This window comes from Zootermopsis nevadensis, unplaced genomic scaffold, assembly GCF_977971745.1.
Source record: "Zootermopsis nevadensis isolate Lab colony 2312 unplaced genomic scaffold, Znev_1.0 Znev_ptg000012l, whole genome shotgun sequence".
Classification (NCBI taxonomy): Eukaryota; Metazoa; Arthropoda; class Insecta; order Blattodea; family Termopsidae; genus Zootermopsis; species Zootermopsis nevadensis.
In genome coordinates this window covers 13,339,653-13,363,187 of record NW_028259144.1, presented here as the reverse complement: position 1 = coordinate 13,363,187, position 23,535 = coordinate 13,339,653, and the positions used below count along the sequence as shown (strand labels likewise).

At 40.0% G+C, this 23,535-nt stretch overlaps 1 protein-coding gene across 1 annotated transcript; it reads left to right on the top strand.

Moving 5' to 3' along the window:
• The first annotated feature begins 148 nt into the window (after positions 1-148).
• LOC110830065 (arylsulfatase B) lies at positions 149-22,797 on the top strand. The gene is made up of 8 exons (XM_022064454.2): positions 149-599; positions 3,102-3,261; positions 9,621-9,844; positions 15,773-16,037; positions 18,429-18,586; positions 19,338-19,427; positions 20,955-21,159; positions 21,605-22,797. Exons 1-8 carry the CDS (start codon positions 261-263, stop codon positions 22,039-22,041), a joined length of 1,878 nt encoding a protein of 625 aa, XP_021920146.1. The 5' UTR covers positions 149-260; the 3' UTR covers positions 22,042-22,797.
• Positions 22,798-23,535: the final 738 nt, after the last annotated feature.

The window sequence follows — 23,535 nt, the reverse complement described above, 5'->3', positions numbered from 1 at the left end:
ATGTCAGCGTAGTTCTGGCTTGTAATGGAATGTGGATTTCCACATTCTTCAGAGCTGAAGGCGGGAATATTATGTTCCACCTAATCGTTTACATCTACCTGGAATTCCGTGGAGCATTACAATCCACAAGATCGATATTTGTCTTTCGGTACATTCTGTTGGTCTCCGTGTAATGAAATTGTGGGTCCATAGAAACTGAATTATCCGATTAGCTGAGCTTCCCAGAAACAAATCCGATCCATGCATATGGTTGTACAACAATGCCGTTTCAGTCTAAAGAGTCATGTTTTGTTTCGGTGACAGTATCTGAAAGTGATGAGGTGCTATATGTGGCAGCGAACAGAGAAAAGCTTGAGCATGTAGTGGGGTGGTTGCAGAAACTTGATTTCGTGCCTGCCAGCATCTACCTACTGCCCTACTGTACATCAGAGCCACCGGATGGTTGGCAGCATAATGTACTGAGAGGCAGTGAAAGTATCGCGAATGATAATAGTGCCTCTACAGCCATGCTAAGAGAACCGTGTTGTCTTGTGCTCCTGCTGGTAACGTCGATGGCCGCTTCTTCACCGCATATTGTCTTCATTGTTGCTGATGATATGGTGAGTTTACACAGCAAAACATTTACCCCCCTGTATCAAGAACAAATAATTTCGTGAATCCTTCATGACAAGCTAATAGTTGTTGAACTACTCGAATTACGCGCTTTCTGTACACGCTGATTTTCAGTATCGTCTTCACTGTACGAGATCAAGAGTCAGATAAATAAAATCCACATCCTTACCCTCTATTTATTTAAGGTTCAGTTTGATGTCATCTTACATTTTCAGCCCTTGTATCTCCAAATTATCTTGTTCCTTCAAATTTTACGAGTAAAATTATGCATTTTTAATTTCTCCGTGGAAAGAAAAACAACATTAAACAGATAATTGCTGATATTTGAACCGCAGTTTAAAAATAAAAAATACAAAGTTTCAAAACGTGTCTTCTTGTTACAGTTTACAACTCCGAACAAACTTTTCATATTCATTTGTTGCATATAAAAATCTACTAATGGAAGAGATGGGCTAAATAAATTATACTGCAGCCCCTGCGTTTTCCTTCTGTTTGTGAAGCAATTTTGTTACTCTGTCCGCCTACACACTGATTATTTCAATTAAACGTTACAGTATGATCGAAACCCAAGGTATGACAATTATGATCATCAAGTTATACATATTACCATTACGTTTTACGATGTGTAATTTGTTTCTTCTGCGTGCCTGGCTCAACGCGTATAATGGTTCTTCTTATAATGTTTTTAAAATGCGTCTCTTAGTATTTCGTTTAATTTCGTCTGATGTGTGAGGGTTACTTTACCTACATATTATCGTTCAAGAATCCCCAAATGTGGTAGGTTCGGAGATCTCGGAGGCCGCACATCTCGATAAACAGTGAGATCACCAAATAATTCCTTCAAAATTTTCACCTTTAGTTTTGCATTACGAGTTGCTGCATCATTCCACTGGAACCACAGTCCCGTCCACATACGTTCAGAAGGTAAAATAATTTCTTGGTTAATTATTGGTAAGGTTGGTAATTTCAGTGTTTCACTGAACAGAATGGGAGCAATTACACTCAGTCGGAAACTCCACGTCATACTTCAAGTTAATGAGTTTAACGGCTGCTCAAGAGAAAATGTGTGAATTTTCAGCAGTTCATAATCTGCTGTTTCGGCTGTTAACATATCCACTGATATGGAAAAATACTTCGTCTGTAATATAAACTTAGTTACAATTACTATTTGATTTTTAACACTCGCTTGGATGTTGCTACACTAAGTAAGATAATCTCGTCTACTTGTCATTACTTTGATGTAAATTAAATTATTAAAAGGCAACAATAGTCCGTCTCATCTGATCGTAACAGAGACGATTTTCATCCACTCATCCTCTCAGAGACAAACTAAATTCTCTGTGTTGGTACTCTCAAGCCAGATATCACGCGTAGCACTGGATAGGTTAAACAGAATGAAATTAAATTTGTTTCGAAGATTTCTATCTTCTGGGTTGTTGCGATGAATCGCCCTGATGACGGAGGCAGTATGACCTCCGAAATGTTGGTAAACATCGACCAGACTACACAGCGAAACAACCCAGAAGACAGAAATCTACATAATAAGAATCGCCCTGATGACGGAGGCAGCATGACCTCCGAAACGTTGGTAAACATCGACCAGACTACACAGCGCAACAACCCAGAAGACAGAAATCTACATACTAAGAATCGCCCTGATGACGGAGGCAGCATGACCTCCGAAACGTTGGTAAACATCGACCAGACCACACAGCGCAACAACCCAGAAGACAGAAATCTACATACTAAGAATTGCCCTGATGACGGAGGCAGCATGACCTCCGAAACGTTGGTAAACATCGACCAGACTACACAGCGCAACAACCCAGAAGACAGAAATCTTCATACTCATCGCCCTGATGACGGAGGCAGTATGACCTCCGAAACGTTGGTAAACATCGACCAGACTACACAGCGCAACAACCCAGAAGACAGAAATCTACATACTAAGAATCGCCCTGATGACGGAGGCAGCATGACCTCCGAAACGTTGGTAAACATCGACCAGACTACACAGCGCAACAACCCAGAAGACAGAAATCTTAATACTCATCGCCCTGATGAAGAAGGCAGTATGACCTCTGAAAAGTTGGTAAACTTCTACAAGACTACACAGCGCAACAACCCAGAAGACAGAAATCTTCATACTCATCGCCCTGATGACGGAGGCAGTATGACCTCTGAAACGTTGGTTAACATCGACCAGACTACACAGCGCAACAACCCAGAAGACAGAAATCTTCATACTCATCGCCCTGATGACGGAGGCAGTATGACCTCTGAAACGTTGGTAGACATCTACCAGACTACACAGCGCAACAACCCAGAAGACAGAAATCTTCATACTCACCGCTGTGAAAACCTCAAATCTTACATAATTTTTTTTCCTCTGAAGGTGCATAACAAATAATGGTGACTAAACTGCAATTAAAGAATATAAATATTAATTTATAAATGTACGCAGATATTAATATGCGTTTAAATTACAGGGTTGGAACGACGTGAGTTTTCATGGCTCTGACCAGATCCCGACGCCAAACATTGACGCCCTGGCTTACAATGGCGTTATTCTCAACAGCCATTACGTCCAACCCCTTTGTACACCCACAAGAGCTTCGCTAATGACTGGGATGTACCCCATACACATTGGTAAATTATCGTATTTAAGCTAATGTATTCCAGTTTCACTCAACAGTACTTCATATGACGCGGGAACCCAACAAAACGTGCTGTTCTGTTTATATGACACTCCAGTCCAAGCCACCGAATGACAAAAATACAGTACTGTGTGAACTGCACTTGTATACTTTATTTTTAATTGAAATGTCAGCCTGTGAAAATTCACTTCAGTGTAGCAAGGTTCTAAATCCGCTCATTTTTGTGATGTAAATAGATAAATAATATATGGAGGGGTGACGAGCAGTTTGTGAATAAATTCTAAAATACAAATTATGGAATGGAGAACAACTTGAGAAGCTAATAGTCACGCGTTTTACCAAATTCTTGTAAGTACATAACATGTGCTTCTACTGTTTCACATCAGTTACACATTTAACCTTTCTCAGCATTCTAGTTTGTTACAGATAATTTATTGAGCTTTCGTTTTAAAGGTGAAAGTAGAAACTCATGTTCTCTTAAATTTCATTTCGGTACTGGTTTGTGGAAGCAAATAAAACCACGCACAATAGAACCTCTTGAAGCCGTCGCGTGTTTCTGTCAGATCAGCAGTGTGTAAAAAAGTGTGGCTCGTGGGCCACTGGGAAGTGACAACGTTAGAAGTAGGCCCTGAAGATAGAGGCGGTGTGTTCTTCCAAAACTTCGGTAATCACCTACGAGACTACGATTTCGAGGCAGAGTGGTTAGCACTCCAGCTCTATATTCTGGAGGTCCTGAGTTCAAATTTGTGTCCGGAGACCGACTTTCGGGGGTCTCTTCAGTACTTGTCCATGAAATGGTCTTAAATTAGGTTACGTTGCATTATCTTACCTGCTGACAGTGTCGTTAAGTAAAGCGTAATAAAGTAAATAAATGTTCACCGCTGCAAGCCACAGAAAAAATAGCTCAGTTAGCTAATTGGATTCGGTCAACTTTGGTTCAGTTCCCCATAAGTAATTTTGCATTTCCATACCAAGTCCACGCGAACCAGAAGTTGTTTTGAGGTTAAGAACGCGTGGATCTATACCTTCATTTCCCCCTTACTTCTTACTGAATATGCTATTCGTGACAAGGGACGTTTCAGAGGCGTACGTCACATCCACAGCATTTATGGAACAAACATAGATCCTTAGGGTTTTATCACTGAAAAGTTAGGTCGTTTTCGATTGAATGTAATAATAATTTTTGGTACTAGAGTAGATTAGTCTCGTGACAGTATATACGTGTACGGATCTGTATGGAAACAAAATTTTCCATTCAGACTAAACAATAAAAATTTTATTTTGGTGCTGAATCTGATAATAATTACGTGTCTGAACGAATTATTGAACTTCCAGTCGGGCTTATACATTTTTCTTAGCAAGAAAGATACTTCGTGCGTAGAATGGAAGGAACTAGGTGAATATAAATGTATAATAACTGCACAATATTGCAATTGTCAGTGACACTGATTATGAATATATGTTAGCACCAAATATGCTGTGAATCCTGGGGAAATTAATACATAGGCCTCATCTCCTTAGCACTGCAGTAGGCTTAATGTATTTTAGTAATGAAACAGATAATTGAATCATGAATGAGAAGATCCTTGAATATTTCGAAGTGTTGAAGGACTCGGTCTTGCTTTCACAAAATCTCGCTATTACGGGGCAAACTAAAAAGGATTTGCAGATTCATTTCTGTATATAGGATTTGAGGTTTTAACGGCGGTGAGTCTGAAGATGGCTGTCATCTGGGTTGTTGCGCTGTGTAGTCTGGTCGATGTTTACCGACGTTTCAGAGGTCATACTGCCTCCGTCATCAGGGCGGTGAGTATGAAGATTTATGTCTTCTGGGTTGTTGCGCTGTGTAGTCTGGTCGATGTTTACCGACGTTTCAGAGGTCATACTGCCTCCGTCATCAGGGCGATGAGTACAAAGTTTTACGTCTTCTGGGTTGTTGCGCTGTGTAGTCTGGTCTATGTTAACCAACGTTTCTGAGGTCATACTGCCTCCGTCATCAGGGAGATTCTTAGTATGAAGATTTCTGTCTTCTGGGTTGTTGCGCTGTGTAATCTGGTCGATGTTTACCAACGTTTCAGAGGTCATACTGCCTCCATCATCAGGGCGATGAAGATTTCTGTCTTCTGGGTTGTTGCGCTGTGTAGTCTGATCGATGTTAACCAACGTTTCAGAGGTCATACTGCCTCCGTCATCAGGGCGATTCTTAGTATGAAGATTTCTGTCTTCTGGGTTGTTGCGCTGTGTAGTCTGGTCGATGTTTACCAACGTTTCAGAGGTCATACTGCCTCCGTCATCAGGGCGATTCTTAGTATGAAGATTACTGTCTTCTGGGTTGTTGCGCTGTGTAGTCAGGTCGATGTTTACCAACGTTTCAGAGGTCATACTGCCTCCGTCATCAGGGCGATGAACTATTCAATGATCACTTCGTTTCTCACCTTTACAATTCACCATCGCTTGAAGCTGTCTATAAAAAGTCATTACAGTAGCAAATATGAACAGCGAGTCGTACACATATATCGAAATTATATTGTTGCTGTTTTGTTTTTCATAACAATGATTTTCTTTGATAAACAGATTTTGAGTTCGGTTGAACACTTCAACTTCAGACAGGATCTTATTAGAAGAATTTAAGCATTATAAAAGTTTCTACGACACATTATTGCGTTACACCGACCGCATTCATTGTGAAACAAACTTGTCCGGCCTCATCACATAACAGAGTATGACGTTCAACACTTCACAATGGAAAGAACAGCTAGTCCTTACGCAACAGACTAAATTTAGAGCAAACCACCTTGAATCTTCCTCATTAATATGCCTCCTTACACGATGTGCATGAAATGAACGCGTGTAGGGCTGATCGTGTCTGGTTCTCGTATGATTCAGCATAAGACTCCTGGAAGGTTCTGGATGAAATTGAAACAGTACTTTTCAATTTCAGACAATCGGCAATACCGAAAGGCGGACGAACAAAGTCTTGAGGTGGAATTGACATTAGCGCCACTTGCAGTAGTTCATACAATGATGTATAGTTATGAATTTTCGGAAAGTACAAAACTTTGGGAAAGCAATTCTTTATATAACGTAAAAAATAGCACTGCGGTTGCATTAATAAAAAATAATGATTTGAATTGGCCGGGATTTTATCCCAAAATTCTATGCATACCATCCAATATGCTACCACAAAGCTATCGTGCTTTCTGAGCAGTTTGTTTTGATTATATTACTTGCAAAATATATGAAGACCACACGATTTGTACATTTGGAAATTAAATAAGATAACTGACAAACTAATATGCCAAGAAACATTTATATATTTAGCGTAGGCTGTAAATGGCATTTATTGATTTTTTAAATACAGAATTGAGACTCTCTGAATGTATCCTGTTCTCTCAATAGTTTATGAGTTGAATCAGTAGAGAAAAAATAAAACACCGTATAAGTCTTACGTTTACGAATTTCTGTGAAAATTGCGGAAAGTTCAATTTGCCAGTTACAGTAACCGCGCTGTCTGGGCCATAGGCCTTGATCGCCCGAATATTGGGATTTCGGGTTCGAATCCCACTCCAATGGATGCGTGTCCATGTCTTTCCTTTTCATGTTGGCCTACGTAGATACAGGCCTTGCGTCACGCAGATCCTCCTTCCAAAGAGTCTTCAAGAACTGTAGAGTGAAGGAGCAAGCAACGCTTAAGATTGCTATCCATTAGTTTCTTTGTTAACAAGATTAATTGGATGATAAATATATAAGATCCAATGAATAAATCTTATGTTTTAGTGACATGCTTCGGTTTTAGTATTGCCTGCAGTGTACTACTTCGATCTTGTGGATAATACTGATAGTAACTCTTGCGTAGTATATGGATGACTGGGAGGGAGTGTATTTCAGTTTAAAGCATTCAAACTTTAGAATTTCCAAATTAAAGCATGTATGTTTTCCGGCACGGATTACACCTCCGTTAAGGAAAACGTCTCTTTCCTTGTCTTGTAATGACAGATTCCAGGAATATACCACAGTCACGTCAACTCGTTTCATTCTAAGAAGTTCTTTTACTTCATGGCAATAACTAAATAATTTATTCCTTCCTTGTAACATTTGGCCTTCTGATTCATTTAATACAGTAGCTATTCATGTTAAAAACAGATACAAGGCAAATGAGATCATAGTGACAGATTCGATCAGTTCGCTGTCGCTAATTAGCTCTCACTCATGTTCTTTCAAGTATAACAGTCATTGAAAGAATTAATTTCGATCACGAGTCTTATGACTCGCATGAGCGACAGCTCGTTTTTCTCGATTCTCATTCAGATCGATTCGACCGACTGGCGCAAATCACCGAAGGCTTCTCCCGACCCGTCCGTTGGGATTAGATACTATCAGTTATTCAGTAAATATTAGTAGTTATTAACAGACGGGCACAGAGGATAGAAATTAACCGACGTTTCAGACGTGCTCACTGCCTTCATCATCAGGGCAATGCAGGCTTGGTTTATGCTCAGGAACCAATGTTAACTTCTCATACAGGAATCTTGCGTCGGCACGTGAAGTCGCCTGTATCACATGTGCACCTGGCCTTGAACCTCATGAAGCAAATCGTCTGTTGGTTGGTTGTGTTTGACAGAAGTTTTGTGTATTTTATTCAATACGAAAGTAAAAATTTAATTTTTGTAATAACTCACTCGTAATTGACTCTTTTTGCTGTTTGTATTCGTTTGTGACTTGTCTGTTGTGAGAGAGATGTGTGCTGCAAGGTGAACGACGCACCCACTTTCGGTTCGTTCGAAGCTCTCAGGAGTGAGCCGTTCAATTTGAACGACTCGTTCATTAACTACCTATCCCTATGAGCGTACACAATCCGATCCGTTTCACATTGCCTTTAGTGTTACTTAGACATTTAAATATTCTTTGCTGCTCTCTCTCTCTTTCTCGTATTTGTGCTTTGTGACTTATTTAACGACGCTGTCAGTAGCTCAACTATAGTGTTGAGTGATGAGATGATATGTAGACCAATGAATAATGAATTGAAAAGAATGTGGAAAAAGGCGGCAGTGATCTGAAGAAACTGAGGAAAACCACGAAAAATCTTGGTCAGAGTAGATGATACTCGGGCCGAAAATAAAACCCTGAATACGAAGCAGCAGTGAAATCATCTTGTTTGTCCAATATCCTGCACTTTTCAGAGTGAGAATCTCTTAATCATTCATATGGTTTCTCGTTTTTTTCATAAATGAGCCCCTTGATATTCTATCGCTATTCATGGCACGTGTTAATACTACAATTCTGGTTAATTGTTCTTTCCAGTTCCAATGCGATAAATATACTTAGTAGTGCCTGATAATTTGCAATATTTTTACCCGTTACTTTTCTTAAGATGTTCATTTCGATTTCTTTCAATATTTTCCTTGTTTTTAAGGTCCTGCAACCTGCCGCTTACTAGGTCCACGTGCTTGTTTTGGTAAACATGTAAAGGTAAAGCTGTCCCTGCGGAATGACAAAATTTAGGTGAAACGCGACGCATTCCTAACATCAGGGCTATCAGATAACCCTTCCTATATAACGCAAAAGCTCACTGTCGTGTTAAAAAAACATTTCCAGTTTTTTAAATCCAATATACACTCTCAAAAACCTTATTTCTTTAACACCTGCCAAATATTTTCGTCCCTTGAGGATTTATGACTAAATTTGTGCATATAGTTATCATCTCTCACATAAGTTTCACCTCTACAATCCTCTTGATTTCATAACCACAATACTGTTTGGTGATAATTGTGTAGTATAAAGTCGTCGTGCAGTGTTCTCCGCAGACTTGTTATTCCAAATATTCGCTTCAGCGTCCTGGTTTCAAACAGCCTTGTTCTGTTTATTTTTTGGTAGGCGAGATATCAAGTTTTACGTCAGTACAAAACAAGTAAAATTATACTTCTTTATACTTTAAACTTTGTGTTTTTATTACCAGTTCCGACGGCACAAGGCTCTGAATGTAATTTGCTCATAATTGTTTAGTGGTCTCATTTGCAGTGAATGCTGTAGTAAATGCTGGCAGTCGTATAATTACTGCACAAAACAGAGTTAATAATAAATTAATGACGTAGGTAGGGGCTATATGCAGTCAATTATCAATATGTGAATGCTCCAGAATTTAAACACATGTCCATTATGAAATCAGGTGAAGAATGAATTCTCGAAACACATGTTGATACTGAGTTTGAAGACTACTGTAATTCCCGCATTCAAGAACGCTGAGGATTAGGACATGCGGAAGAACGATTTTTCCACTTTTTGGATGGGCTTAGTAAGTGATCCTTCTCGCTGTGATCTGCAATGTCGTGACTTGCTTGTCGCATCCCCCAGGCATGCAAGGCTACCCAATGCTGGCGGCAGAGCCACGGGGACTGCCGCCCATGAAGATCCTGCCCCAGTACCTGAAGAACTTGGGCTACGTCACTAGGGCTGTGGGCAAGTGGCATCTGGGATTCTACAGGAAGGAATTCACACCAATATACCGTGGCTTCGACTCCCATCTTGGATATTGGGCTGGATCCATTAGCTATTATGACCATATTGTCCAAGATATTGTAAGTAGTCATTAAATGTATGCATTGAAGGTAGTCGCCAATAATACGTTTATATATATATATAACTGTAAAGGGCACTAATGATGGTGTCTTATATTACCATTGTTGTTTGTCTGGACTTGTACCATCGTTCGGTATTCTAAAACTAAACCACTTCGTTTCGGGAGCCAGCTGTGCTCCTGTCTTTAGGTTAAATGATATGTTTTGTTGGGTGTGATATAATGGGGCTAATTCAAATTTATGGACTGGATTATGTGATGAAATTGCACCTATACATGGTCTGAAGAAGAGCGTTTTGATAAGAAGTCTCAGTAAAATTTAATAAGATTTGGGTTACTGCGATGAGTGGGAATGACAGGTTGAGTACCGTTCAAGAATTATGAGAATTCGAGAATTTTGATGAGCCCACTCACATCTTATTAAGATTCTTTAGGAAAATTTCCAGTGAAATAACTAAAGATTGGCATTTTCACTATTTAAATTAGCACAAAAGAATTCAGACGAAACCTTATCAGATACTTCAGATAAACCACCCCCTTTCACAACACACGGAAATCACGGAAGCTTCGTTTCGTTTCTTTGGACCAACAGAGTCGAGAGCACGATCTGTTCTTGACAATCGTCACGAGATTGAGAAAACTCGAACTTCCTAATCGCCGCTATCCCCTCCATGACTCCGCCTTCGTTCTTTACCACTGCGCCGCGGTGCCGTTCATTTTCTCTTTAACTCTGGCAGCAAGTCGTGAAATGGCAAACGAAACTTCCTTAAGTCCGGTTGATTTTTCATCCTGCCAATTCCAAAAACGCGTTCACGTGCTGAACGGAACATTTTCGTTTTCGCCACGACAATTTCTCGCTTTTTCGAGCTCAGAATACACGGGCATCTGCCGTTAGTTGTAATAGCTCTACCGTTGCCACAGGGTTCAATGATAAGACCAAGGCGCACTTCCGAAACGTCCCTAATAGCGGAACGGGCCTTTCTTGAAACTTTCCAATTTAACCCACTTCCTAGTTTATCTTGCCTACGAGAACTGATTGATATGGACTAGCCCACTGTTTTCTCTGTAGTTGGAATCAATAAGTCAACCAAAATTCTGCCTGACGTATTATGAAACAGACATCGGGCAGAAGCTGTGTGTTTAATTTTCTGGCAGTCGTGTGATGGGTAGAAAGTTATGCGTGAAATCTGTTAATATTGGTGCATATCTGTCATACAGCAATATGTCAAATGTCATTAAATCATTCACACTTATGCCTATTCTTGCATTAAGATGGCTATGATTTGTTTATATCGAATTTAAAGGAGTTCAGTGATATAAGATTTCAATTACGCCCGATTCATATATCAACTTCCAAAGGCAAAAATGATGTCAAAATTAATAACAAGGCAGAAAACACAAAAATCTGTGTTGCTATAAAATGTAGCACTTGTGCCCATTCTTACACAAAACACCAAGAAATGATTAACGGCTTCTGCAGCCACGAAGAGGGGAGACGATGATGGGGGCGCGTGGGGATAATTTATGTAAAGGAGCGTGGGTATTTGTTGCAATTTGAATTTTTAATGTAGCTTTCAAAGCCGGACATGGATGGTCCTGCACTGCCTTTAATTGCATTGTGAAATTTATGTCCGATTAACACGATTTCACCTTCCATAAAACGTTTCTTGAATGCAACCATCATGTTGGTTGGAAGAAATCCAGTTGATAGCATAATACTGCACGATTTAATAAATTAAGCGGTGCTCACCCGCTCTGAACTCAGTACGTGAAAATTGCAACATTACTGTGAAATCAACAAATACAAATAGATAGAGAGGCTCTGGTACATAGGCCTGACAAAGTAATTAAATTAAAAAATATAAAATTTGCTTACTGATAGGTGTAACTATACCATCGGACAGGGATGTTATGTGGAAGGACTCAGAAAAGAAATTAAATACAAACGATAAAGTAAATAAATTCTTGGAATGCGGAACATGAAATATTTTGTAATACCTTTAGTCACTGGAGCCACAGGAATTGTAACTAAAGGACTAAAAAGAAATCTGGAAACAATGTCAGAAAAGCATTCAGTAGTTTCTCTATAAAACCAGCCATAACAGGAACATCGCTCATTGTATGAAAAGTTCAACACTCAGGAACATGAAACCTGAGTGGTGAGGTTCACTGTTGGTTCAAGAGGAACAGTGCCAGGAAAACCTGCGAAGAAAGAGGAAATAATTCAATTGAATTCTTGATTATTAGTGTGCTGTATCAACAGCCAGAAGGCCAATTACAGATACAGCACAAGAGATGCGCACACGAACACAATAATAAATATAGAAGGTAATAACAAACAGAATATAAAAATACATTAGTACGGAGGAACTCCTGATTTTCTTCATTCTGGTGCTGACGTTTGCAAATCAGGAGTAGGGGGGTGAGGAAGAAGAGATGGGACCTGGAGAACCTGAAGAGCGCGCGAGACGAAGTAAGAGCAGAATTGGAAGGAAAATTAAGTGAAAGTGAAGGCGAAAGCGTTGAAGAGGAATGGACAAATGTCAAGAAGTGCCTAACAGTGGCATTAGAAGAAAAGGTTGGTAGGATGAAGAGGATACCAAGGAAGGCATGGATTACACAGGCTATGCTCGATAAGATGGATGAGAGGAGGAGATGAAAGAATATCAACAGTGAAGAGGGAAGACAGAAATATCGAAGACTGAACAACGAACTGAGAAGAGAAACAGACAAGGCGAGAGAAGATTACATCAACGAAGTATGTGATGAGATAATGACACTCCAGAGAATTGGAAGATACGATTTGATGTATGCAAAGGCGAAACAACTAGGATGAAAAGAGAACAAAGGAATTCGAACACAGGAAATAGAAGACCCATCAGGAAAGATAGTCAGTGACCAGAATGAAGTTAAAGCTGTGTGGGAAAATTATATTGAAGAGCTCTATGACAAGGCCAATCGACTGGATGAGAAGGAGATGGAATTGGAGCCAGAAGAAGAAGTAGAGGAGGTCGACAAAAGTCCAGAGATATTGAAGAGCGAGGTAGAGAGGGCCATAAAGGATATGAGAAGAAGAAAAGCTATGGGAGATGATGAAATCCCATCAGACTTATTGAAAGAACTTGGAGAGAAAGGAGTGAAGGTTCTTACTAGACTCGCTAACAAGATATACACCTCCGGTGAGTGGCCCAAGGACTTTCTGGAAGTAACAATGATTCCATTACAGAAGAAAAAGAATTCCAAGAAGTGCGGCGATTACAGGACCATCAGCCTAATCTCATATGCGGCGAAGATAATGACTAGAATACTGACTAAAAGACTAGAAAAGAAGATAGAGGAAGTGATGTGAGACGACCAATTTGGATTCAGGAGAGGAAGAGGAACCAGAGATGCCATCGGAGTTTTGAGAATAATTTCAGAGAGAGTTCTCGATGTCAAGGAAGAAGTATGTGCCTGCTTCATCGATTGGAAGAAGGCTTTCGATCGAGTAAAATGGAAGAAATTAATGAGGATCCTACAGAGAATTGGAATTGATTGGAGAGACAGAAGACTAATCAAAAACCTGTACATGCAGCAAAAAGTCAAAGTGAGACTGGATTCAGGAGACACCAACAGCGTTGATATTGGTAGAGGTGTAAGACAGGGATGCTGCTTATCACCAGTTCTTTTTAACCTGTACGGAGAATGGCTTGCCAAGGAAGCTCTGGAGGGAACAGGAGACTTCAAAATTGGAGGAAGAGTGATAAAGACTGTAAAGTATGCAGACGACTTAGTAGTACTGACGAAGGAAGAGGAGGAATTACAGAACATGATGGACAAGTTAGTGGAAACAGGTAGAGAGTATGGAATGGAAATCAACATTGAAAAATCAAAGGTAATGAGGATAGCACCGAGAGCAGAACCATTGAACGTTGTAATTGGAAACCAACAGATGGAGAATGTGGAGCACTTCAAGTACTTGGAAAGCATAGTCACGACGGACGCTCTGTGCACCAAGGAAGTAAAAGCAAGGATAGCCATGGCCAAGGCAGCTTTCGTCAAGAAGAGGATACTTCTCACTAGCAAGTTGGGCTTGGAGATGAAGAAGAAACTAGTGAAGTGTTACGTATGGAGCAGAGACTTGGACACTCAGGAAGAAGGAACAGAAATACCTGGAAAGTTTTGAAATGTGGTGTTGGAGAAGAATAGAGAAGATCAGGTGGACGGATCGAGTGACCAACGAAGAAGTATTGAGGAGAGTCAACGAGCAAAGAAGCATTCTGCAGGCGATTACACGAAGGAAAGCTAACTGGCTGGGACATATTATGAGAAGGAATGGGTTACTGAGTGATATCATCGAAGGCCAGGTTGAAGGAAAGCGAGGACTGGGAAGAAGACTGATACAGCTAACCGACGACCTTAAACAAGGAAAGAAGATGACGTTCCAGGAATTAAAGCGAGAAGCCGAGAATAGGGACAACTGGAGAGCTCTTTTTGGGCAGAGCAATGGACCTGTCGTAAGACAGAACACTTAATAATAATAATAATAATAATACGGAGGAACAGTAATAATAATAATACTAATAATAATCGTGTTTGTACTCAGTTAAATTTTAACATATGCAGGAGCGCTGGGGTAAAGCTAGAAGAGAAGCACTGGTATGAACACATCCTGAAGACAGTGGAGACAAGTGAAGATAGCCAAATAACTATTTTGTGAACCAACAAGTCAGAACAGATAGAACCATCCCAAATAATAAACCAGACATTATAATCAGAAACAAAAACGGAACTTGCCTCTTAATTGACATAGCAACACCGACTGACAGGAATATGATTAAGAAGGAAGTAGAGAAGATATTGAAATACAAGGACCTTCTCATAGAAATACAGCGAATGTGGAAGGTTCAAGCAAAAGTAATCCCAATAGTTATAGGAGCAACTGGAACTGTCTCCAGGTCACTCAGGAAATATTTGGCCAACATCCCGGGCGAACACGACACCAGGGAACTGCAGAAGACCGCCATTGTGGGAACTTCATACATCATTCGAAAGACGCTGTCGTAAAATAGAATAATATAATACATGTAATACATATTAAAAACAAAATGTATCCCGGAAATAGCTGCTGCCCTATGTACCTTAGGGACAAGGTCTGTCTCGGGTACATGGAAGTACATACCCCATAAAGTGATGAAGAGATGGGGTAATAATAATAATAATAATAATGCTTTCATGCTTTCATGCGATTTCATATCTAATAGAATGTTAATATACTAAAAATGGCAGGTTGTTAGTATATTAAAGTCTATCTTAAAATGACGTAAAATATGTCTTAACATGGCATACTGTGTTAAATTGTAATAAAGCAGTGAAAGTTCAACTGAGAAAATAGTCCAAAATTTGTATTATTCACGGAATATTAGGATTATCAACAGCATGGGATGGGCAGGGCAAAAATCTCGCAAGGGAGATGTGAGAAATATTGGCTGGAGAACTTGAAGGGAATGCTTAGTCGTAGGTGCGAGGGTAATATCAGGATGGATGCTGAGGGAACAATGTAGAAATATTAACTGGACTTATCTGGTTCGGGATGATCACCATCGGTGGTCTACCATGCGTGGGTTTAAAATTAGTTAGAATCGATCAGTTTGATCTGTCCCAACGGGCTGACAACGTGCTCAAAGTCTCAGTCAGGTGTCTGGTTGAAAGTTTTTTAAATACTGTCGCAGGCAAAGGCTCCTATGTACTGCAAGCGCTTTGAAGCAAGTTGTCTGGATTATTGATTAGTTGGAATTTAGCATACTTAGTGAATCACAGGAACAGTTAATTACGTTCTCATTCAGTCGGTGACTTAATTATTTGTTCATTTACTTCAGTGTGAAGTAGTCAGACAACATGTTACAATATTCATTTGAGCCCAAAGTTAAAATTTGTTCTGACTCTTCAGTACCCTGACGGACGTACTCTGAATGGCCACGATTTTCGCCGTAATATGGACACAGCGTGGGATCTGGAAGGACAATACGCGACAGACATATTCACAGACGAGGCTCTCAGAATCATCCAGGAACATGATGACAGCAGGCCGCTGTTTCTGTACCTGAGCCATCTTGCAGTGCATTCTGGCAATTCTGGAAAACTTGTGGAGGCGCCCCAGGAATTTATTAACAAATTCCGACACATCCCAGAACCCAACAGACGAACTTATGCTGGTAAGTGAACAGAAGTCTAATTTCATTAGTTAATGCTTTGTTGGTTTGTAGGCTATTAAACGATGCTGTGACAACTACATAAGCTATTTAGCGCCATTACTAGAGTTCTGATTTCAAAGATGTATTTGTCTCGTTTCTTTTTCTTTCTTTCTTTCTTTCTTTCCTGCTTTCTTTGTGACGGAATTTTCGTTTCTGCAATAAACGTTTAGAGGGTGAACGTGACATATCACATAGAATCAACCAGTGTAATTGTTTTTAAGTCTATATTTTACATTTTATTTTTACCCTTTTTCCTAAATCCACATTTTATTGAGAAAGTTTGTTTTCTATAATACGAAATGAAAATTATATTTCATACAAATACGTTATTTAATGTAACTTGGTAATATGGCATACACTTAACTGCACGTGTAATAACACTGAGTTATCTGTTTTAGCCATATTTTCCATTCATCAATAGTGATATATTTTTAGATCTGAAAATGACTCTTAGTGTCGAAAACCTGATTCAAAACCATACACAAAAATAACGTATTTTAATGAACAGACAGACGTTTCAGACCCGAGAAGTATAATACACATATCAATGACGATTAAAGAAAAAAAGCCTAACTGACTTTTCAGTAGTAACTGGGGAAACCTATGGAAAGAATGAGGTTCAGCTGGAGAGGCGGTTAAGAGGGAGTCTACCCACAACATGCAATGGACAAGACACTCGCACTTTCACGCTTTCTCTCAAATTGTCTGACCTGCTGAACCTCACATCATCACGATCTCACCCTGCATCACACTTCCTTATTCTCCCACACACCCATGACCCTCTCAGGCACAGCCTCCTATATCGTGTATGTTTTCTTTGACTTCGTAGACAATGCCTCTTCCCATATCCGCGTGGTCGCTAAAACTTTCCTATCACTTTCTTTTATGACCACGTGATTTACGGAACTTTTTTATAATATCCTTCTCTAACCCTGCGGTTGCTGAAACGATTAGACTACAAATTTTCACAAGCACGTGGTAGCCAAAACCTTTTCAGTCACCGCTTTTGTTGAACCACGCTGTCATTGTCATACACCGCTCCTTCGCTCGCTCAGTGAGTTCTTAACCTCCCACGCCGAGGTCTTTATGAACGCTCCCCAAAACTCCCGCACTCGATGTTTTCATTTTGGAAGATGGCGAATAGTATGATGTTTTCTCTGACTTCGACAGACAAGGATTTCTGACTTCAAAAGAGTCCTTGGAACGGCACAACATTACTAATTCTTCCCAGCATAAAAGCGGAGGAGGAATTGGCCTTTCTGGACCAGTCTCCGGGTGAATTACGACATCGGAAGAGGGTTATCGTTGGTCGGAAGAAGAGGGGGGAAGCAATGCTTCCGCCATGGCATGGGGTTTGGGATAACGACTTAGTGGCCTGCCCAGTGGCGCCAATCCGTCTGTCAGGGGGCATAACTCCTCCCAGAGGCCCTACGGGTCCACGCAAAGCCAAGGAATTGGACTCATCTAAATCGGACTCTTCGCTGGAATTTGACGCTAGGCTCCTAGCACCCAAGCCGCTTTGCTAGAGCTGGGTCGTCGCATCTGTCTGCACGGGGTAATTTGTTACTTTCCGCTCAAGGCTCAGTGTGAAACACACCGACTCCATGAATCAAATAGCCGCGGCTATCTGTCGATAAATCAAAGACTCCGATGGAGAAACGGCACGTGCCGAAGTAATGGCCAAGCGACCGGATGAAGCCTGCCTGCTGGGGTGGGTTCTTCGCCACCGCACGGGGTTGAAATCTACCTATTGTCTTTAGCTGGATCACGTCCCAAGGTTCTTAAACCATGTTTGCAATCGGACCTCAAAATATTTACTTTTGAATATCCAATGAGCGGCGATAATAAAGTGACGGCCTTTTCAATTTGTGACGTATACATGGAGGAGCTGCGATCTGGTGGCAAATGTGAGAACTATCGAACAAGGTGGATTTAATACCTGTAAATGCATGTCGCAAAGATGCATGGGTTGTTATGTGTATTCCGGTATGGAGTACACATACCAAGCTTCTTGGAATGTGCCAGACGGCCCAATCCTTGCAAATAAGAAGATAAAACTCTTCCACGCTGTATTGTATATGTAAAAATCTTATTTTCGTGTACATCTGATCTGATCTGTGCTTAGGTGTGACGTGTTCTTCGTAATATTTCACCCTTGATATCATCTTTGCAGAAAGAGCATATGTGTCGGTTAAAATTCTGCAAAGAAACATGATTGACTGTTTCACAGGTCTTACAGTTTCAAAGTCTTGGATGAAAGTGCGTGTAATGGATTTCACAGAGTTCTTATTCATTAGGTTTTGTGATTGTTTATTTGCTTTAAAGAAATTACTAATGCAATTCATTTTGAAGCCATGGTGTCGAAAATGGACGAGTCCGTAGGTCGAGTGGTGGAGGCGCTGTATGAGAAGCGAATGCTGAATAATTCTATCATAGTTTTTATCTCCGATAATGGAGCACCGAGTGTCGATATCTTCCAGAACTGGGGTTCCAACTATCCTCTCAGAGGGGTGAGTGTTCTGCTTTTCGTAGTTTTGCAGTTAAGGGACAATACGCCTCAAACATCTGCCTACTTCTGAACGTGTTGTTACCAACAGAGCGTTACGTGTCTAAAGTGCATGTAACTGATAGATATTCGTGTTTAGTTCTTTCATATCAGAGAAAAATCCTCTTGTGTGGCTTGTAGTGCGCTGCCGGACCACTAAAATTTGAGCAATGTAAAATAAATTATTTTGCTGTGTAACACAACAGCTGGGTTATTTTTTAAAATACCTTTAGCATTGCAGTATGATTGTTCCGGGGAGGATTTAATGTTACTGCATTTCCACATTACCTGATGTCTAGACTAGCATACGTCACAGTTTCATACCCCAGGAATTTTAGTCAATATTATGTTGGTTCTTCTAGGTCAGTACGTCGAGGTGCACTCCATATTATGAGCTGATACGTATACTGTTTAGAGTTGCGCTACTTCACCATGTTTATTGTGTCCTTCACATAATGCAGAGCGTAAAATAACAACATCCTACGCAAAATGAAAAAAATGCTAGTGTATAATCTGTCCACTGAGGAGCGTCATAATTTGTACTCTAGAGCAAATATTACTCACCTGTCCGGCTATCTTTTGCAGAACACTTGAAAGCAATTTGGACGTTTCAGCTGATTACTAGCCAGTTAGCCACCCAATTTATTAAGTTATTTTCAGAAGTTCTGGCTCTGCCATCAACTTGACGAGCTACATAGTACCGTTGCTCTTTACAGATCAAGGCAACATTGTGGGAAGGTGGAGTCCGAGGTGTCGGGTTGATATGGAGCCCCCTCTTACGGGAACCACGTCGTGTTTCTGAAGAGGTAAAAGGATTGTATTATTTATCCCAAAGGAATGCTCTTCCTGTGTTTATACCCTGTCGAGGACGCAGAAAGACGTCCCGTGGGAGATGAAATGGCGCTTCTCGAGGTTACATCCTTCTTGTCTCTCTGCTGTTCCTTGGCCTGTATCAGCCAACCTAAAGAAAGCGTTTGCCATTGCTCAAGGTACAAAAGTAACTTTCTGCAAAGAGAATAGCTGGAAGGCTTCAGAGAAACAAGGGAGTTATCGCTGGAGGGAGGTGGGAGCTTAACAGTTGAAGAAAGTTGTCGAGGCATCAAACCTGATCTTTACCCGTGGCCTCAGAAGAGCTAGGTTCACGTATGATTTAAGTTAACAAATGCATTTGGAACTTCGGCATCCCTTTTCCATTCAAATAAAATTTGCTTGGTTGGAAATTATTTGATACAGAACAAACAAAATTATAATGACTTGTGATGCACATTTTTAAAATAAAACGTCTGACTGTGTAAGAACTTGTCGTTCAGAAAGAATGACAACACTGTCAAAGAATGATTTATTTAAGATTAAAATTCTGATCTGTCTGCAATCTGCCCTGACTGTCCTCTCACTAATAGGTTTTTCTCTTAAAGCTTAAAAACTACTAGTCTTTAACTACATTCTAGGAACTTCTGAGGTCATTTTGATCTTTGAGGACTGTACGAAGATATCGGATGCCATGTTTGTAAGAAGGCATCTTCATCTATTTCTGGGAGGGGGCAGCTGCGAAAATCTCAGAGAAAATCTAGTAGGTGGGATTTTTTTCCGGAGCCCGACAAGGTTACGAGCATTAGATGAGTGCAGCCACGAATAACTTTTTCTTTGCTAAAAATAAATAATATCCCGAAATGTTCCATCTGACTTTTGATAGGTATCATTAGAACGAAGTCCGAACTCTGCCAGGACCTGAACATGAGACGCAGGCCCATTCCAAGGACCCGGTATTATTTCGGTGAACATTAATATAAATTGTCCATCACAAACACGATGTTCAACAGTGAGAAACAAACACAAAACTGTTTTTCGATAGTGAAATATGCAGTTAAACGTTATGACTGCCCTGTATTTTTGCGCATTTCAAGTGTCTCTGTGTGACAGTGGTCACAGATTTTGTGGAATGGAATTAGAAAGCTCTTCCAGTCGAGCCGCCATTTTACTGTCAGTCATCAGTTGCTCTCCTCTGATCACTGTTGTAGTTAAATCACGTCTTGCGCATGCTACCAGAAAATTGCAGTTAAGTTTAAATTTCCGTATTTAGTTTATTTTCCTGTTAAATAAATATTTTAAATCGCTCAAATCATTTGTGTTTACCGAATATTTAAACATACAAACATGACGCATAATTACATCTATCCATCTCCACCCAACCAGCACTCTACTTGGTGTCAGCCCATGTTTCGACTGGTTTCAATTTACATTCCTGTGTAATCTTTACATGACTGCTAATGCACATGTATGACTCTTTACACTCTACAGCTTTAACTTTCAACTTGTCTTTCTGTTTGTCTCAGCTGATGCACGTGTCCGATTGGCTTCCGACACTATACAGCGCTGCTGGTGGAGACATTGTCCATCTTGGCAGTAATCTGGATGGAGTAGATCAGTGGAGTAGCCTCGTCAATAACGAAGGATCACCCCGACACCAGCTTCTTGTGAACATCGACGAAAGAGATCAAACTGCAGCCCTCAGAGTTGACAACTGGAAACTGATTTTAGGTGGGTATCCAAGAAATTACGCAAATGCAGAAACATAAAACTTCTAAGTAAATCTCATTCTATGTATTAAACGTTCTTCTAAATTCTGAATCATACGATATATATAGGACATTTAATTAACAAGCATCAGAAGTGAATATTCCAAATTACAATATAGAGCTTAAGTTTTTCAGACTTTTCATCACAGAATTTTGATACAGGAACTGAGAATATACAGTGTAACGTGACTGAGAACATAAAATCAGAGTTCTTGCACGCTACACTGTTTGTCCAAAGCTTATGTTTTCCATAGAAAGAAGTAATTCCTTTCCTTGTGTTGAATATGAAGACATTTTTCCATTGCAGACAGATCAGTAGTGTTTCTTTCGGTCTCTGTCCAGAAATATACAACTAAATGTAATTTAATGGAGAATATGCTCACTTCCGTTAAATGCTTACCTCGCAGGAACGTTTGGAAAAAATGGGTCACTGGATGGATATTATGGAGACGATGGGTATAGCTCCTCAAACCCCAAATACAACATCTCATCAGTTATCAGCAGTCGAGCTTGGAAATCCATTTCGTCAACCACAAGGCCCGCCACAGATCGTGAAGTGCACAAACTACGCCAGGAAGCAACAGTTAAATGTAACAATAAAGTATTTCGTCACGGCACAAATTGCAACCCTTCAGTGAGCAAGAGGCCTTGTTTGTTTAATATTTATACAGACCCTTGTGAAGAAAATAATTTATCAGTGATCAACACAGATGCTACTAAAAAGATATATAATATTCTTCTGAGGCACATACAGTCTCTCATTCCTCAACTTAACAAGCCTTGGGACACGACTGGTGCTGATCCCACAAAATTTAACAACACTTGGAGTCCTTGGGTTGACTGAATAAGGAGAAGCCTACAAGTGTATTATGTTTTCTTATGTCATGGCAGATGTTTCTTGTCGCCAGATTTGTATTTGATGTTACACAGCCAATGACTTAGGAAATTTCTGAAGTCCAACAAATACCATATGAAAGAGAGAAATAAATTTTACATGTAGGATGTGTTCTCAATGCTTCCAAATTTGAAAATCTTACACTCTTATGTTTATGTGTTGGCACAGAGGAGTACTGCGTACATCAACAACCGGCTGTTTCTTTTCAAGTAACGATAACTGAATTAGAAATGTGATTAAAGTAATTTTAATATGCTTCATATTCTTCCATCTTTTATGTGTTAGACACTCCTGGCTCTTTCAAGCGCTGGATTCACTTCTGAAAATTCTAATTCTCTCATAGTTAACTAACAAGACTTCTTTGACAGGGGAAAAACCCATAAAAAAGCTTCTACAGGGGAAAAGAACTCTAAAAGTGTGATATGAACACAGATGTTACACGCCTACGTGGTGGAACAATCCAGAAGATTACGATTTAAATGCACGTCACACAAGAATTCCAATAATTTGACCAAGATATTATTGAAGATATGAAATCGTGCAACAGTTTTTGATTTTGTACATTTGAATTTTCTCACATTACAGAAACAACTTTTGAAGTTCACGCAATTTACTTTGTGGCCACATTCCAGTGGTTTCTGCTCTTGCTTTCATTACCAGTGCTGTACCACATTCACCTACAGTAATAAATATTATTTAGTTTTATAGAGAGAATGTCATTAGGTATCACCGATTAAGGACGTTCACCCAGCCTTGACATAATGACTGCTGCCAACCTCACCTTCTGAATTCAGTTCACGTAGCTGTCATTGAGATTCAATGCCCTGCACCGAGCCTACTGGATTAATTTAGCTGTGATCACCATCTACCTCATGTTCAGTGATATACCTGAATGCCCCTGGGATCATCCAAATAACTTTGCTTAAGGTACGCGTAACCTCCGTAGCATGGCATTACCCACCACCCGATGAGTCAGAGATTTCCAGTCAATATTACCGCCATTCAGGCGGTGCTGAGATAGACCTCCATAATTTATCGGGAGTAGAACCAAAAGCCACAGTTGTATTCCATGGGAGTCCCCCTATTGTGACCCAACTGGTCATCCACTTCATTTCAAGGTAAGCTTTGCTCAGTGATATAATTTTCGTAAAAGAGTTAAATTATTTTTTGTTGGAAGAAGGGAATAAGTAGCAGATAGTGAATATTGAGGTGATAAAAATCCCCATTTTGGAACATTATTTTACCTTTCGATTGTTGTGAAATCAGTGGAAATAAAATCCACTTAGTTGAAAAGCGGTTACAAACATCACTTCAGAAAATAACACCTATAGGAACAAGTGAATGCTACACTAAAGGATGTTATAAGTAGAAAATCATTGTAATTGTTTGCTCGTTAATCTCTTCCACAAATTGAGACACATGCTGGAAATTGTCTCTGTGATG